This window comes from Bubalus kerabau, chromosome 8, assembly GCF_029407905.1.
Source record: "Bubalus kerabau isolate K-KA32 ecotype Philippines breed swamp buffalo chromosome 8, PCC_UOA_SB_1v2, whole genome shotgun sequence".
In the NCBI taxonomy this organism is placed as follows: Eukaryota; Metazoa; Chordata; class Mammalia; order Artiodactyla; family Bovidae; genus Bubalus; species Bubalus kerabau.
Genome location: NC_073631.1, coordinates 88500658 through 88516324, shown reverse-complemented (window position 1 = coordinate 88516324; position 15667 = coordinate 88500658). Strand labels below are relative to the sequence as shown.

The 15667-nt window shown below is 38.1% G+C and overlaps 1 protein-coding gene across 1 annotated transcript in view; it reads right to left on the bottom strand.

The window, feature by feature from the left end:
- Positions 1-462: 462 nt before the first annotated feature.
- LOC129658358 (potassium voltage-gated channel subfamily D member 2-like) overlaps positions 463-15667 on the bottom strand; it is a 31384-nt gene continuing 16179 nt past the window's right edge. The window contains exons 3-6 of the mRNA XM_055589380.1: positions 7980-8075; positions 6485-6577; positions 2740-2987; positions 463-856 (exon numbers count right to left, since the gene is read on the bottom strand). Coding sequence (XP_055445355.1) covers positions 679-856; positions 2740-2987; positions 6485-6577; positions 7980-8075 — 615 coding nt within the window. The 3' untranslated portion in view covers positions 463-678. The remainder of the gene's footprint in view (positions 857-2739; positions 2988-6484; positions 6578-7979; positions 8076-15667) is intronic.

Here is a 15667-nt window from a genome sequence, read left to right as displayed (position 1 = left end):
AGATGTACTAGTGAGCATCCCCGTGAGAAATACTGCAGTTCTAAAAGGAGTTTATTTGCACAGCCCACCATGGAACATGAACAATCAGCTTGTTGTAAGTGCACAGAAATTCCCTCTTTCTACTAGTATAGTTTATCATGCCTATTCTGAAGACAACATAAGGAAACTGAGATAACGGCTCCAAAGAATTCTAGCATGCATTATGATGGTTTCCTTCAGTCAATACAAATGTGTTGTGTGTTTGTGTTTTTTAATGTGTAATCATCTTCATCATCGCCAATGTTCATGGTTTTAACAGGAAAAATTTTTATCAAAATGTTTTCCATATTTTTTGTTTTGCATTCAACTGGAACATTATGTTCAAAGATTTATTTTATTAAAAAAAGAGTTCTGGTCATAAGAAGCATCAATAGGCGGCATTTCATTTGTGCTCATTCACAGTCAAAGGGCCACAGACTATTTTATTTCTCTGTATAACAGGTCAAACTCTGTCCAGAAATGCCATTTGGTGGTTTTATTTCCATCCACAAGTTTGAAAGCTTTGTGTTTGTTTCATTACCAACCTCCTTGCTTTGTCATTTTCATCTGCAGAGTGTTTATTATTTCTTCTTTCTTCCACATTGGGACTCTCTTTCCACAGCCAGTGCTCAAATTCTCTTGAACCTGATTCCAATTGTCTTACAGAGCAGACACTCTGACGATATTGCCTCCTGAGTACTCAGGAGACTCTGGCCTGTCATCTCCTTCGGGGCTGGTGACTGGAGGTGTTGGGATGCTTATTATTGCTGTAGTCACATAAGGTTGTTCACAGTTCAGTTTAACACACTCTTCCATTTTGGCATTTAAACTGGATCGGCTAATGAGGAAGAAAAGATTTAAGAAAGAAGGTTGTTTACTTGAATTTTTTTCTTACAACTAAAGAATACATGTTTTCATGTTCATCGGTAACATTTTAAAAGGTTAAAAACAATCACCATAATTAAGAAAAATGAAACACCAAAGCTTAAGATAAATTAACGTGAACATTAGGGCATTAACATCAAATAAATGTCTAAAAAGCCAGCTCAATGTGGTTCAATTAGTGTTTCTCAAAGTGTTTCCGACTTTGAGAATGCAAAAAAGAGGATTAGGTGAGTTTTAGAAAACCTAGGCTGAGCAAAGTAAAAGAGTTTTCTTTAAGACAGGATTTCTGAGAAGTCTGAGATACCATAATGAAAGGGATGGGCCTCCCAGGTGGTACTAGTGGTGAAGAATCCTCTTGCCAATACAGGAGATGTGGGTTCGATCCCTGGATTGGGAAGATCCTCTGGAGAAGGAAATGGCAACCCACTCCAGTATTCCTGCCTGGAAAATCTCATGGACAGAGGAACCTGGTGGGCTATAGTCTGTGGGGTTGCAAAAGAGTTGGACACGACATGGTGATTAAACAACAATAATAATGAAGGGGACATACCCTGTGGATATATCTTAATTCTTTGGACCACAGAATCACTTTACTATCTTGTCTCTTTGGGATACAGGATGCCCTTAAAGCTCTCAACTTAGTGACAGCAAACATTAAGAACTCAAGTTAGTCATTATCAATACTTAAAAGTTTTCCCCAGTGCTATTCTTGAATGAGTTATATACTTTGTGTGGGGAGGCGGGGGTTGGGGGTAAGGGAAAAGGATAAGGAGTGTAGACATAGGAGCTTTAAACTATTCTTTTTCATAGGAAACAAGATTTTTGTGTCCCAAGATTTTTTTTTTTTTTCTGAACACTACTCCATTTCCTACCTTGTTTTGGAATAAATGTAAAGCAACATACAGGTAGACTATCTTAGAGACAGAAATCTTCATTGCTCCAACATTTAACATTCTGATCCCAGAAACATCTGATTACATAAAATCGACAGAGCCTGAATTCAGAATCTTGTCTAGACTTTCCAAAGATGGTTGGATGTCAACAAAGAAGTTGGACTGAATTAATGGATTGTTAATCTGAAATGGTAAGCTTTTTAATTCGAAGAGCAAAGGAAAATCATTTGGGCAGAAATCGGTATTTTTAATGACTTACGTGGTTGAAATGTACTACTTATTATTACACATGCATGATTATGGTCAAAACAAGTGGCATATAAAGAGAAGCAAAGGGAAAATGCCAATAGAAAAATACACTTACATTGTCCATAAACTCACCAGAGGTAAACAATTTGAACGTTTCACTTACCTTTTTTTTGGTATTGGATTGGTTTTTGTGTTTGTTGAGGCCCCAAATACCTTAATGATCAAAACTGTATACTGATTCAAAAGACCCTTCTGGCATAGTTTTATTTTTCACTGTGACAACGACTATGTGGATATATTTTGGCGTGTATTGAATACCTTTCAATCATATCAATGTTAATTTGTCACTTGTGGTTGTGTTGCCTACAATTTCAGGTCATTCATGTTTACTTAGGGGACTCCTAAGTGGAGAGGTATCTGCTTAAGACAAAGTTGTGAGGTTGAAGAGGTAGAAATATATTTGTGAATGCCTGACCTTCTTATCTTCTTTCTACTCTTTTAGTACTGATTTAGCTACTGCCTTTGCCTTTTCATGAATATAGATTTTCCTACTTGTTTTAGATCAGTTTTGTCTCATTCTAAACCCAAGGAGCTAGGATTTAGATGCCACAGAAGTAACAGCATGACAGCCGGTGCAGATGTGCTCTGAAAAACAGCACAGGTGTGTGGACGCACGCAAATTAATCTCAGGTACCTGTTAGATAGTGGGGTTCTCTCCACACATCTAATCTGAATCGTGCTGAGTTCTTGCACGCTCCCTCGGTGGCTTCCCGATACGTTGGCATTTGGAATGCGGAAGGTTTTTTTGTGTCGTCTTGAACAGCAAGTGCTGGTGATTCCTTGTTGTGAAGAAAGAGAGGGACTGTGACTTGAAGGACGATTAACTGTTGCAACTTCCATGCAGCTTTCTTCAAAGACTTGTTCATCCACAAATTCGTGATTCTATTTCGTAGTGGTAAGAAATGTGGAGAAAGCACAGAAACACAGTTTAACTTTTTAAAAAATTCTTTATTATTTTTAGTGAAGTATAGTTGACTTACAATATTATCACATTTTACCTTAAAAAAAAAAAAAAAGATTTGAATAGCTTTCTTTTTAGAACTCAAATATGTCCACAGTACATTAGACTATCTAATGGATTAAAAAAAAGTACCATTTTCATAATAATTAGAATAGCAAAGCTTCATGTTGTCGTTTGTATGAAAATAATATCTCTCCAGTTAGAATCTGAGATTGATATACACAGGCTGATTTAGCATCCATTATAGACTAACTTTATTTGAAATATCATTTACTAATTTAAACATACAATCTGGAAGTTATAAACTAAATATTAAAATCCTCAAAAATGAGTATAGATAAAACCCATAGGGAATGTGCAAATTTACATGTATGCTATTTTTTAAACAAATTGACAGACTGAAGTTATGATAGAGAGACTATTTTAATAGAATGTTCCAAGTAAGATTGTCTGTTATATATTAGCAAATATTTTCACATGGGATTGAAAATATTTTTTAATCAGAAAAATGAGATAACTAAGACATTTCCCATTTCTTTAGATGCTCCTCTAAAATTCCCAGTGTATAGAAAAATATGACTTATTAAATAAGTAAAATATATTTATCAAAATGTATTACTTTATATTTGACCTAGAAGTGGTTAACACTGAACTTCTGAGGTCTCCATTCTTATCTTTGTAATATATTACTGGCTGGACCCATGATCTGTACCTATGTTCTTATAACCCAGAAGTCAACAGTGATGGACATCATTTCACATAGCACATCATACAGAAACACAGTGTAAAATTTAATTTTAAAATATTTAATAAAGAATTGGCCCATAAATTGTGTATGGAAGACTTTTACCTCAGAAATAAAGGATAAAACATTTTTGGTTTGAACTACTAAGAATGTTTTCAACTACTATTATTTTTTTTTCTTTGTGTGGGTGGGAATAGTCTTATAATGGAAGGTTTTGCTCATGCCAAATTTCACTTAACCACCTCTCATCCAAAAATATTAGTAAAACAATGGAAGGAAATTTCTGGCTAATAGGAAATAGATTGCTTTAGTTATTCATTTTGCCACTTCTTTGCTAAGATAAGCATTTTGCAGTAAATGAAATTTAACATTCTATTTAAAGTCCAGAGGATAATATGATCATCTAAGACTGAATTTCATGTTAAATATTAATTTTTATAGAAAAAACTATTGCTTACAAAGGAACAGATTGTTCACACTCTGTTTTCTTCTCTTACATGCACATTTCACACACAATATACAAGTTATAAGGCATGACATTCTAATTTATCTCATCAGTGATTGGAAGGGAAGAAGCCATTCTGTGACAAGTTACCACATATTCTGGAGTTGGTAGTTCCATGTAAACTATATTAGTAATTCAGTTCAGTGTTAATAATAATTTAGTGTTACATAATTTATTATTAAAATAGCCCTAAAAAGCTTCCCTGGTGGCTGTGATGGTAAAGAATCTGCCTGCAATGCAAGTTCATGGGGTCACAAAGTGCTGGACACGACTGAGCAACTAACACTTTCACAAAAGGTGAAATAGTCAAAAAATGAAAAAGAAAAAGAAAAAAAATGGTAAGGATAAATAAATTTGATTAGTGTTGTCATTTAACTTTCAAAGTTATCCTAATATAGAACTTTATCTAAGATACTAATATAATCAGTAACCAGTAATATTTGTTTAAAACTTTCTAATATTTTTCCATTTATTATGAGATAAAGATCAAAATTCTTTATGTGCCACCAAAACCCAAGGTTATCTGCCCACTGACTTCCTCTGTTCCTCCCTTGTGTTATAAGAAAGGTCAAAATCTGACTCCATGTTGGATCTACTGCTTTAACCTTTGCTTCCTGTTGCTTTTGTTTACAAAAGGATACTGTCTATACATAATGGCCTGACTTGGGGAACCCTGCCCCTCTGCCTGAATGTTAAACCAATGTGCTTTTGTTGAGGGAGACATCCTGACCCTGTCCATCTGGTACAGGAAGGAAGAAATTAACATATCCCCTCCCAGAAGCTGACCATTCCAGGAGATATTTGCAAGATTAATAGCGTTTTTATTTTACTTCCTCATCTCCTTCCACTCTGTTCTATAAAAGAACCTGGAGTTCAGACTTTATAAGATGGTTATTTTGAGATATTAGTCGGCCATCTTCTTGGTCTGCTGACTTTCTGAATAAAGTTGTTATTTCTTGCCTCAACACCTCGTCTCCAATTTATAGGCCTGTCATGTAGTGAGCAGAGTGAACTTGGACTCGATAATACTTGCACTGTAGTACCCTCTTTCCTTCTGACAACCCTCAATTTCGTTTCCTTCCTCTTAGGCTAAGTTCCAGTCTTCTCCAGGTACTTACACCTACTTTTAGCCCCTTCATCTCTTTGCTTAACTAACTCATAATCATCCTGTGGGTCTCAACTCAGTTTTCTCCAGGAAGCCTTGCCTGATCCTGTACCCTCTGGCTGCTGCTTCTTCGCCCCTAGTCCACTGGGGCCTCATTGTTTCTTTCCTTGCTTATTGTCCTTCTCCAATAACATCCATATTTTGTCCCAAACCTGGAGGCTCAAGTAGGCCAGAGGTCATACCTGACTTCATGGTGTATCTTGGGTCTGGCTGACTGTCTGATACATTATAGGCAAGAAATACATATTGGTTGAAAGATTATATAGGTAAATGAATAAATGGATGAACAATATGTCAGAATTGACTACAAATATGTGTCTCTGGTGAATGGACAAGCAGACTTGATTCAAATACAGTGAAAATTTTATTCTGCTCTGTGGTCAGACTGTGATCCCTTTTGACAACCTATCTAAGAAACAGATGCCTTTGTTAAAGAGGAGGTCCAACTGGGAGCTTAAAAGGGAAGAAATGCAGACTCAATCCTCAGGCCCTAGGGGTATACCAGTAATTAAATGTGTCATTTTTCTTAAGAGAATAGATAGTTTCTATTGTCTATCTGTTCATTATACCTGTGAATGAAAGAAACATTTATTTTCAGTTATTCTCTATTTTGTTATTGCTATTCCCTTTTCCCAGATGTCAGGAACACTTAAACTTCATTATTTTTTTCTGTTTAATCAGCATTTTAAGAAGCAGGAAAAGATATTTTATAGAACTTGCAGTCAGCTATTAGAACACAACTTTCTATCTACATTCAACTGATATTTTAGCCTAAAGTTAATAACATTTTAAATAAGTCTATAAAATACTTTCTATGTTGAAATGTCACTAGAGCCTTTCAAAGTAATTTCAATTATTGTGGATTTTTTTTGCGGGGGGGACGATTAGTATATTTTGCAGTAATGCAGACAGTGCAATCATACTTGGAAACCTTAAATATTCACAGAAACCAATGGGATTACTGTCTGAGTTGCAGGGGCAGGCAGTCCTGCCTTTTCCTTACCGTGGTTTTTTCTAGGCAGTGAAGCAGGTGGTGGTGCTGGGTTTCAAAGCTGGAGCCAGATTTGCTAACAAAGGCCTGCTCATCCTCAGAGGACTGTTAACAGAGAGAAGACAGAAGGGCTTTCTCTTTTATTTGCAAACAATGAGAATCTCAGCTACATATTTCTACTGAGAGATCTGGCCTATTTTCTGAGATTAAATGGCAGTACTTTATTTTTACTTTTTTTTTTAAACCGAAAAGGATCAAATGTAGAGTTCCTTTTGAGTTTGATAATCATCATTTACATTTTCATCAAATTAGTGGTCTTGGCTTTTAGACTTGCCCCGCTGAATTGAAAATGTAATTCTCTTTTACTCATTCATCTCCCAGCTACCTTTGAAAGTCTGAGAGCCATTATTTTTGGATAATAATTTTTAACCTAGTACTTACATAATCCTGAAACCACATCATGCTCACCTACACAAAAGCTATTATGCAAGTAAAGATGACTGGGATCCTAAATATTAAAAGAAAGTTTTAAGGTGAAAATTAAGTTTCTCAAATTACATTTCATACTATGTGACTTTCATAACACTGAATGATGTTCCCTCTTCAGTAAGAAGTACAGTAAGTTGGTTGTATACAAACCTTCAAGTTGTGAACTTTCAAAGAATCAAATGTACATCTGGTTCCAGCAAGGAACCAGAACTTGTGCCATCAAATCCAGGTGTGAGTGAAATTGCAGCTTGCCTTCCAACTCCTATTACTGACGATTCTTTAGCTCTACCATCTCCCATGCCTCTCCCTCCTCCAGTCAAAACTCTTGCCTGTTCACTCAATGCAGTCCCTGTGTGCCAGCTCTGGTACTGTACTACCGTAGTACAGTATACCTTTTCAAGGCGCTAGCTAAACTGTAAGATTAAAAATGTTTTCTTCATTTTTTGTGTTTGTTTTTTATTATTTGTGTAAAGGATTATAAACTTATTAAAGTACAGTACTATACAGGCGATTGTGTTAGTTGGGTATCCAGGCTAACCCTGTTGGACTTATGAACACATTGGACTTATGAACGCACTCTCAGAACGGAGCTTGTTGGTATATAGGGGACTTACTGTAAAACAAGATATCACATCACCCCTCCTATTGACACCCAAATGAACTTTAAGGAACACACCTAAGTTTGAAGTAAAAAAACCTAGGTATTTGAACTGTTGAGAATTTTCCCTATGTGTACATGAGATAGTGCCAAATTCTGCCCGATCATGAATGGGAATCATGACTCACTGGCAGTATGACATATCCCAGCTTCTAGCCTACAGCCAATAAGATGGTACAGGGCGAGGTTACATTAACAAATGACACTTTTGTTGTTTTGGAGCCATTTTCATAATTATTCACAATAAAATTACAAGGTTAAGTAGAACTAAATCAATATTGCACCAATAAGTTGAACATTAAAAGAAGAGAAATTCTTTTTTTTTTTTTTTAAAAAAAGAAGAGAAATTCTTGACTATACCTGCAGTTGGTTACTGAGTAAGCCGTTCCGTTTGCTCTGCATGTAAGCATTTGCACTTCCGCTTTTGGCTGCCCGGATCCTGGCCAGTCTAGCTTTCTATAAGAGCAAAAAAACAATGTCCTCCTAAGATCTATGATTGGTTTTCTTAAAACACTGATTGCATGCTTATATAATGCTGTTGTCAGCACACATATTTAAAAAAGCTTACCAGCTTTTCACATTAACTACTGAAAAACAAACTTTCAACATTTGAGTGTTTGATTTTGGCTAACATTTATCACTGAGATTGATGACTTATTTTGGAGCTTAGAGATAAGAACTTAGGTAATTAAGGTAATTAAGGTTTTACAGTAAGATTAAGTTATTTCAGGGCTTCCCTGATAGCTCAGTTGGTAAAGAGTCTGCTTGCAATGCAGGAGACCCCGGTTCAATCCCTGGGTTGGGAAATTCCCCTGCAGAAGGGATAGGATACCCACTCCAGTATTCTTGGGTTTCCCTTGTGGCTCAGCTGGAAAAGAATCTGCTTGCAATGTGGGAGATCTGGATTCGATCTCTGGGTTGGGAAGATCTCCTTGAGAAGGGAAAGACTACCCACCCCACTATACTGGCCTGGAGAATTCCATGGACAGTGCATGGAGTCCCAAAGAGTCGGACATGACTGAGGGACTTGCACTTCAATTTCAAGTTATTTTAGTGTTGTTTCTGGTCAATTGCACCAAGAAAAAAAGCAGTCTTATTTATATTTTCACTTATCCCAATCTGAGTAACTTAGTGAAATGAAGACCCAGCAAACTAGCGGCCAACTTCTTTTCATTTAAACTAATGTTCTTTTTAAATTTAATAATTAAGTTCCAGGAACCTACTGCCGTTCTCTGTCTTTCTTCCTTTCCTCCCCACTCCTTCCCTCCCTTCTCCTCTCTGTTTCTTGCCTTCCTCCCTCCCTGTCTCCTTCCTTCCTTCAGTCCCTCTTAAAAACAAACAAACAAAAAAAAAACTATTCAGTTGAATCTGCATCCTTGAATTTCAAATTTGTTTTTGCAATTATTTTTATTCAATTGGCCAATGAAGTCCCTGTACCAAACAACAAGGGCTCTCTTAAAAAAAATCCTCTAATTTATCTTTGTTTACTGGTTGGACCTTGATAGTTCATTCTACTTGAAATCTGCTTTTCTATATATGTCCCAGACTTTCATGGTAAGGGTCTGGTTTTTGCTTCCTGGGGAGCACTATTTGGTGACCATTCTGTCCATACGAAACATGTCTAGCAAGTGTATTCAGGAAGCGACTGGAATGACCTGGGTAAGAACTTGTACAATTACCCTACAATGACTCCTTTGCTTTTTCTAAGCAACCAGAGGGAGACCATCTCAGTCTCTAATCCCAGAATCTTCTTTTTAATAAAACAATTTTAATGATCTAGATTTTTTAAATGGAAAATGAACATGTCCGCATGATACAAATTTTGACACTACAAAAGTACGTGAAAAACAAAAGTCTCTCTGGCCTTACCTACTCCTGTCCTTCAGAGTCAACTACTGGCAAAATTTCTAGAGACATTTACCAGAAATACACTAGGCAAATAAAAGTAAATATATATATATATATATTCATAAGTATGCATCCATACATTTTTATTCATTTGGGATGATTTGCCACACAGCCTTTTGCACACAACTGTTTTCATTTAGTACAGGTTGGACTCCTCCCATATCTCCACATATAGAGCCACCTCATTTATTTATGCTTGTATAATATACCGCTGTAGGAATGAAGCATTCTTTAGGTAGCAAACCAATCACAATGAATTTTCAAGGCTTTTTTTTTTTTTTTTTTTTTTTGCTGCTACCAGCAATGCTGCCTTCTTGGAACGTCATGATGAGCTGATCTGCAATTTTGAGAAGTAAAATTATTCCTGGGTCAAAGGGTATGCGTGCGTGTGTTTCATTTGCTAGGTTTTACCAAACTTCCCTCCAAAGTGGTACCAAGGTGCCTTTTTACCAACACCCACAGAATTTGACAGTAACACTGAGATGTTTGAAGCTCTCAAAATAGCACTAAGATAGCATCTGGCTTCAACCTAACCCCTTCTCTCTTCCTCTGTGAATTTCTTCTTCCTGTGTGCCAATTCCAGGTTAAAATAATACTCTGTACAAAGATCATTTTATAATTGATGCGAAAACTAGACAAATTTCACTGTTTGTTGGTATGACAGTGTTTAGATGACTCAAAATACTGAGACAATGCTCGAGAATGAAATTGGAAGGTAGAAAATGTTTAATTTGAAAAGCTGTGGTGTGCAGCCAGGATTTTATGACAGACAATAAAACAACAGGAAGTGACAAGCACGTTTGGAAATGATTTAGAATTGATGTAATAATTCAGAAATAAGTAATAGAAATATACATTAGGTTTCCAGAAAGGGGTTATGGTTGAAACATCAATCCTAAAGTCTCACTGGTGTCCTAGGATGTTCAATGCCTTTTTTGCTTCCCTTCGTCCCATGACCTTCTTCTTCCCCACCCTTATTTTTGAAATCACTGCATGTAATTATATTACCTATGTCATAGTTACTAGTCTCACCTATGTCATTCTCCAAAATCAGATTGATTATATTCTTTGCAGCCAAAGATGGAGAAGCTCTATACAGTCAGCAAAAACAAGACCAGGAGCTGACTGTGGCTCAGACCATGAACTCCTTATTGCCAAATTCAGACTTAAATTGAAGAAAGTACGGAAAACCTCTAGACCATTCAGGTATGACCTAAATCAAATCCCTTATGATTATACAGTGGAAGTGAGAAATAGATTTAAGGGCCTAGATCTGATAGATAGAGTGCCTGATAAACTATGGAATGAGGTTCGTGACATTGTACAGGAGACAGGGATCAAGACCATCCCCATAGAAAAGAAATGCAAAAAAGCAAAATGGCTGTCTGGGGAGGCCTTACAAATAGCTTTGAAAAGAAGATAAGCAAAAAGCAAAGGAGAAAAAGAAAGATATAAACATCTGAATGCAGAATTCCAAAGAATAGCAAGAAGAGATAAGAAAGCCTTCTTCAGCGATCAATGCAAAGAAATAGAGGAAAACAACAGAATGGGAAAGACTAGAGATCTCTTCAAGAAAATCAGAGATACCAAAGGAACATTTCATGCAAAGATGGGCTCGATAAAGGACAGAAATGGTATGGATCTAACAGAAGCAGAAGATATTAAGAAGAGATGGCAAGAATACACAAAAGAACTGTACAAAAAAGATCTTCATGACCCAGATAATCACGATGGTGTGATCACTGACCTAGAGCCAGACATCCTGGAGTGTGAAGTCAAATGGGCCTTAGAAAGCATCACTACGAAGAAAGCTAGTGGAGGTGATGGAATTCCAGTTGAGCTATTCCAAATCCTGAAAGATGATGCTGTGAAAGTGCTGCACTCAATATGCCAGCAAATTTGGAAAACTCAGCAGTGGCCACAGGACTGGAAAAGGTCAGTATTCATTCCAATCCCAAAGAAAGGCAATGCCAAAGAATGCTCAAACTACCGCACAATTGCACTCATCTCACACGCTAGTAAAGTCATGCTGAAAATTCTCCAAGCCAGGCTTCAGCAATATGTGAACCGTGAACTTCCTGATGTTCAAACTGGTTTTAGAAAAGGCAGAGGAACCAGAGATCAAATTGCCAACATCTGCTGGATCATGGAAAAAGCAAGAGAGTTCCAGAAAAACATCTATTTCTGCTTTATTGACTATTCCAAAGCCTTTGACTGTGTGGATCACAATCAACTGTGGAAAATTCTGAAAGAGATGGGAATACCAGACCACCTGATCTGCCTCTTGAGAAATTTGTATGCAGGTCAGGAAGCAACAGTTAGAACTGGACATGGAACAACAGACTGGTTCCAAATAGGAAAAGGAGTACGTCAAGGCTGTATATTGTCACCCTGTTTATTTAACTTATATGCAGAGTACATCATGAGAAACGCTGGACTGGGAGAAACACAAGCTGGAATCAAGATTGCCGGGAGAAATATCAATAACCTCAGATATGCAGATGACATCACCCTTATGGCAGAAAGTGAAGAGGAACTAAAAAGCCTCTTGATGAAGGTGAAAGTGGAGAGTGAAAAAGTTGGCTTAAAGCTCAACATTCAGAAAATGAAGATCATGGCATCCGGTCCCATCACTTCATGGGAAATAGATGGGGAAACAGTGTCAGACTTTGTTTTTCTGGGCTCCAAAATCACTGCAGATGGTGACTGCAGCCATGAAATTAAAAGACGCTTACTCCTTGGAAGGAAAGTTATGACCAAAATCACTGCAGATGGTGACTGCAGCCATGAAATTAAAAGACGCTTACTCCTTGGAAGGAAAGTTATGACCAACCTAGATAGCATATTCAAAAGCAAAGACATTACTTTGCCAACAAAGGTTCGTCTAGTCAAGGCTATGGTTTTTCCTGTGGTCATGTATGGATGTGAGAGTTGGACTGTGAAGAAGGCTGAGCGCCGAAGAATTGATGCTTTTGAACTGTGGTGTTGGAGAAGACTCTTGAGAGTCCCTTGGACTGCAAGGAGATCCAACCAGTCCAGTCTAAAGGAGATCAGCCCTGGGATTTCTTTGGAGGGAATGATGCTGAAGCTGAAACTCCAGTACTTTGGCTACCTCATGTGAAGAGTTGACTCATTGGAAAAGACTCTGATGCTGGGAGGGATTGGGGGCAAGAGGAGAAGGTGATGACAGAGGATGAGATGGCTGGATGGCATTACTGACTCGATGGACGTGAGTCTGAGTGAACTCCGGGAGTTGGTGATGGACAGGGAGGCCTGGCATGCAGCAATTTTGGGGTCGCAAAGAGTCGGACATGACTGAGTGACTGATCTGATCTGAGCCAAAGTTTAATATGTCTTGAGATCAGGTACCATGTCTTGCATTGTGATGCCTTATACTTATTTCCATTTATCAATCTACTGTTTCTGATCTTCTGGTTGAAGGCTAGCATTCAACAGACATTTAGCATGGTGCTCCACAAGATCAAGTAAACCATTTAACTTGTAGTATTGTATGTAGTAAACCAAAAGAAAAGTCGTGAATGAAACTGGTTCTTTTTCTAACACAGTACCTGTCTTAGTAAAATGGCTATTCAGTCACTAAAACTCAGCTGTTTCTTTTTTCCTCAACTTAGAACTACTTCTGCAGTAGTGGTTTCTGTAACATGTAGGTTTTCTGTTATGGAAAATATGTCATTTTCCTTTGTCGGAGTGTATCTTTGAGTAGTGTGCGTGTCTCATTTATGAAAGAAAGTAATACTTCTTAATACTAAGGCTAAATGCTTGGAGAATGACATCAGATCAGATCAGATCAGTCGCTCAGTCGTGTCGGACTCCTTGCGACCCCATGAATCGCAGCACGCCAGGACTCCCTGTCTATCACCAACTCCCGGAGTTCACTCAGACTCACGTCCATCGAGTCAGTAATGCCATCCAGCCATCTCATCCTCTGTCATCACCTTCTCCTCTTGCCCCCAATCCCTCCCAGCATCAGAGTCTTTTCCAATGAGTCAACTCTTCACATGAGGTAGCCAAAGTACTGGAGTTTCAGCTTCAGCATCATTCCCTCCAAAGAAATCCCAGGGCTGATCTCCTTTAGACTGGACTGGTTGGATCTCCTTGCAGTCCAAGGGACTCTCAAGAGTCTTCTCCAACACCACAGTTCAAAAGCATCAATTCTTCGGCGCTCAGCCTTCTTCACAGTCCAACTCTCACATCCATACATGACCACAGGAAAAACCATAGCCTTGACTAGACGAACCTTTGTTGGCAAAGTAATGTCTTTGCTTTTGAATATGCTATCTAGGTTGGTCATAACTTTCCTTCCAAGGAGTAAGCGTCTTTTAATTTCATGGCTGCAGTCACCATCTGCAGTGATTTTGGTCATAACTTTCCTTCCAAGGAGTAAGCGTCTTTTAATTTCATGGCTGCAGTCACCATCTGCAGTGATTTTGGAGCCCAGAAAAACAAAGTCTGACACTGTTTCCCCATCTATTTCCCATGAAGTGATGGGACCGGATGCCATGATCTTCATTTTCTGAATGTTGAGCTTTAAGCCAACTTTTTCACTCTCCACTTTCACCTTCATCAAGAGGCTTTTTAGTTCCTCTTCACTTTCTGCCATAAGGGTGATGTCATCTGCATATCTGAGGTTATTGATATTTCTCCCGGCAATCTTGATTCCAGCTTGTGTTTCTCCCAGTCCAGCGTTTCTCATGATGTACTCTGCATATAAGTTAAATAAACAGGGTGACAATATACAGCCTTGACGTACTCCTTTTCCTATTTGGAACCAGTCTGTTGTTCCATGTCCAGTTCTAACTGTTGCTTCCTGACCTGCATACAAATTTCTCAAGAGGCAGATCAGGTGGTCTGGTATTCCCATCTCTTTCAGAATTTTCCACAGTTGATTGTGATCCACACAGTCAAAGGCTTTGGAATAGTCAATAAAGCAGAAATAGATGTTTTTCTGGAACTCTCTTGCTTTTTCCATGATCCAGCAGATGTTGGCAATTTGATCTCTGGTTCCTCTGCCTTTTCTAAAACCAGTTTGAACATCAGGAAGTTCACGGTTCACATATTGCTGAAGCCTGGCTTGGAGAATTTTCAGCATGACTTTACTAGCGTGTGAGATGAGTGCAATTGTGCGGTAGTTTGAGCATTCTTTGGCATTGCCTTTCTTTGGGATTGGAATGAATACTGACCTTTTCCAGTCCTGTGGCCACTGCTGAGTTTTCCAAATTTGCTGGCATATTGAGTGCAGCACTTTCACAGCATCATCTTTCAGGATTTGGAATAGCTCAACTGGAATTCCATCACCTCCACTAGCTTTCTTCGTAGTGATGCTTTCTAAGGCCCATTTGACTTCACACTCCAGGATGTCTGGCTCTAGGTCAGTGATCACACCATCGTGATTATCTGGGTCATGAAGATCTTTTTTGTACAGTTCTTTTGTGTATTCTTGCCATCTCTTCTTAATATCTTCTGCTTCTGTTAGATCCATACCATTTCTGTCCTTTATCGAGCCCATCTTTGCATGAAATGTTCCTTTGGTATCTCTGATTTTCTTGAAGAGATCTCTAGTCTTTCCCATTCTGTTGTTTTCCTCTATTTCTTTGCATTGATTGCTGAAGAAGGCTTTCTTATCTCTTCTTGCTATTCTTTGGAATTCTGCATTCAGATGTTTATATCTTTCTTTTTCTCCTTTGCTTTTTGCTTATCTTCTTTTCAAAGCTATTTGTAAGGCCTCCCCAGACAGCCATTTTGCTTTTTTGCATTTCTTTTCCATAGGAAGATACTATTCATGAAAAGATAAAAGTCAAAAATAAAGTGAGATGTATGGAAAGAGTAACATGGAAACTTATACTGCCATATGTAAAATAGATAGCCAAAAGGAATTTGCTGTATGGCTAAGGAAACTCAAACTGGGGCTCTGTATCAACCTAGAGGGGCGGGATGGGGAAGGAGATGGGAGGGAAGTTCAAAAGAAAGGGGATATGTGTATACCTATGGCTGATTCTGCAAGGAGATCCAACCAGTCCATTCTGAAGGAGATCAGCCCTGGGTGTTCTTTGGAAGGAATGATGCTAAAGCTGAAACTCCAGTACTTTGGCCACCTCAGGCGAAGAGTTGACTCATTGGAA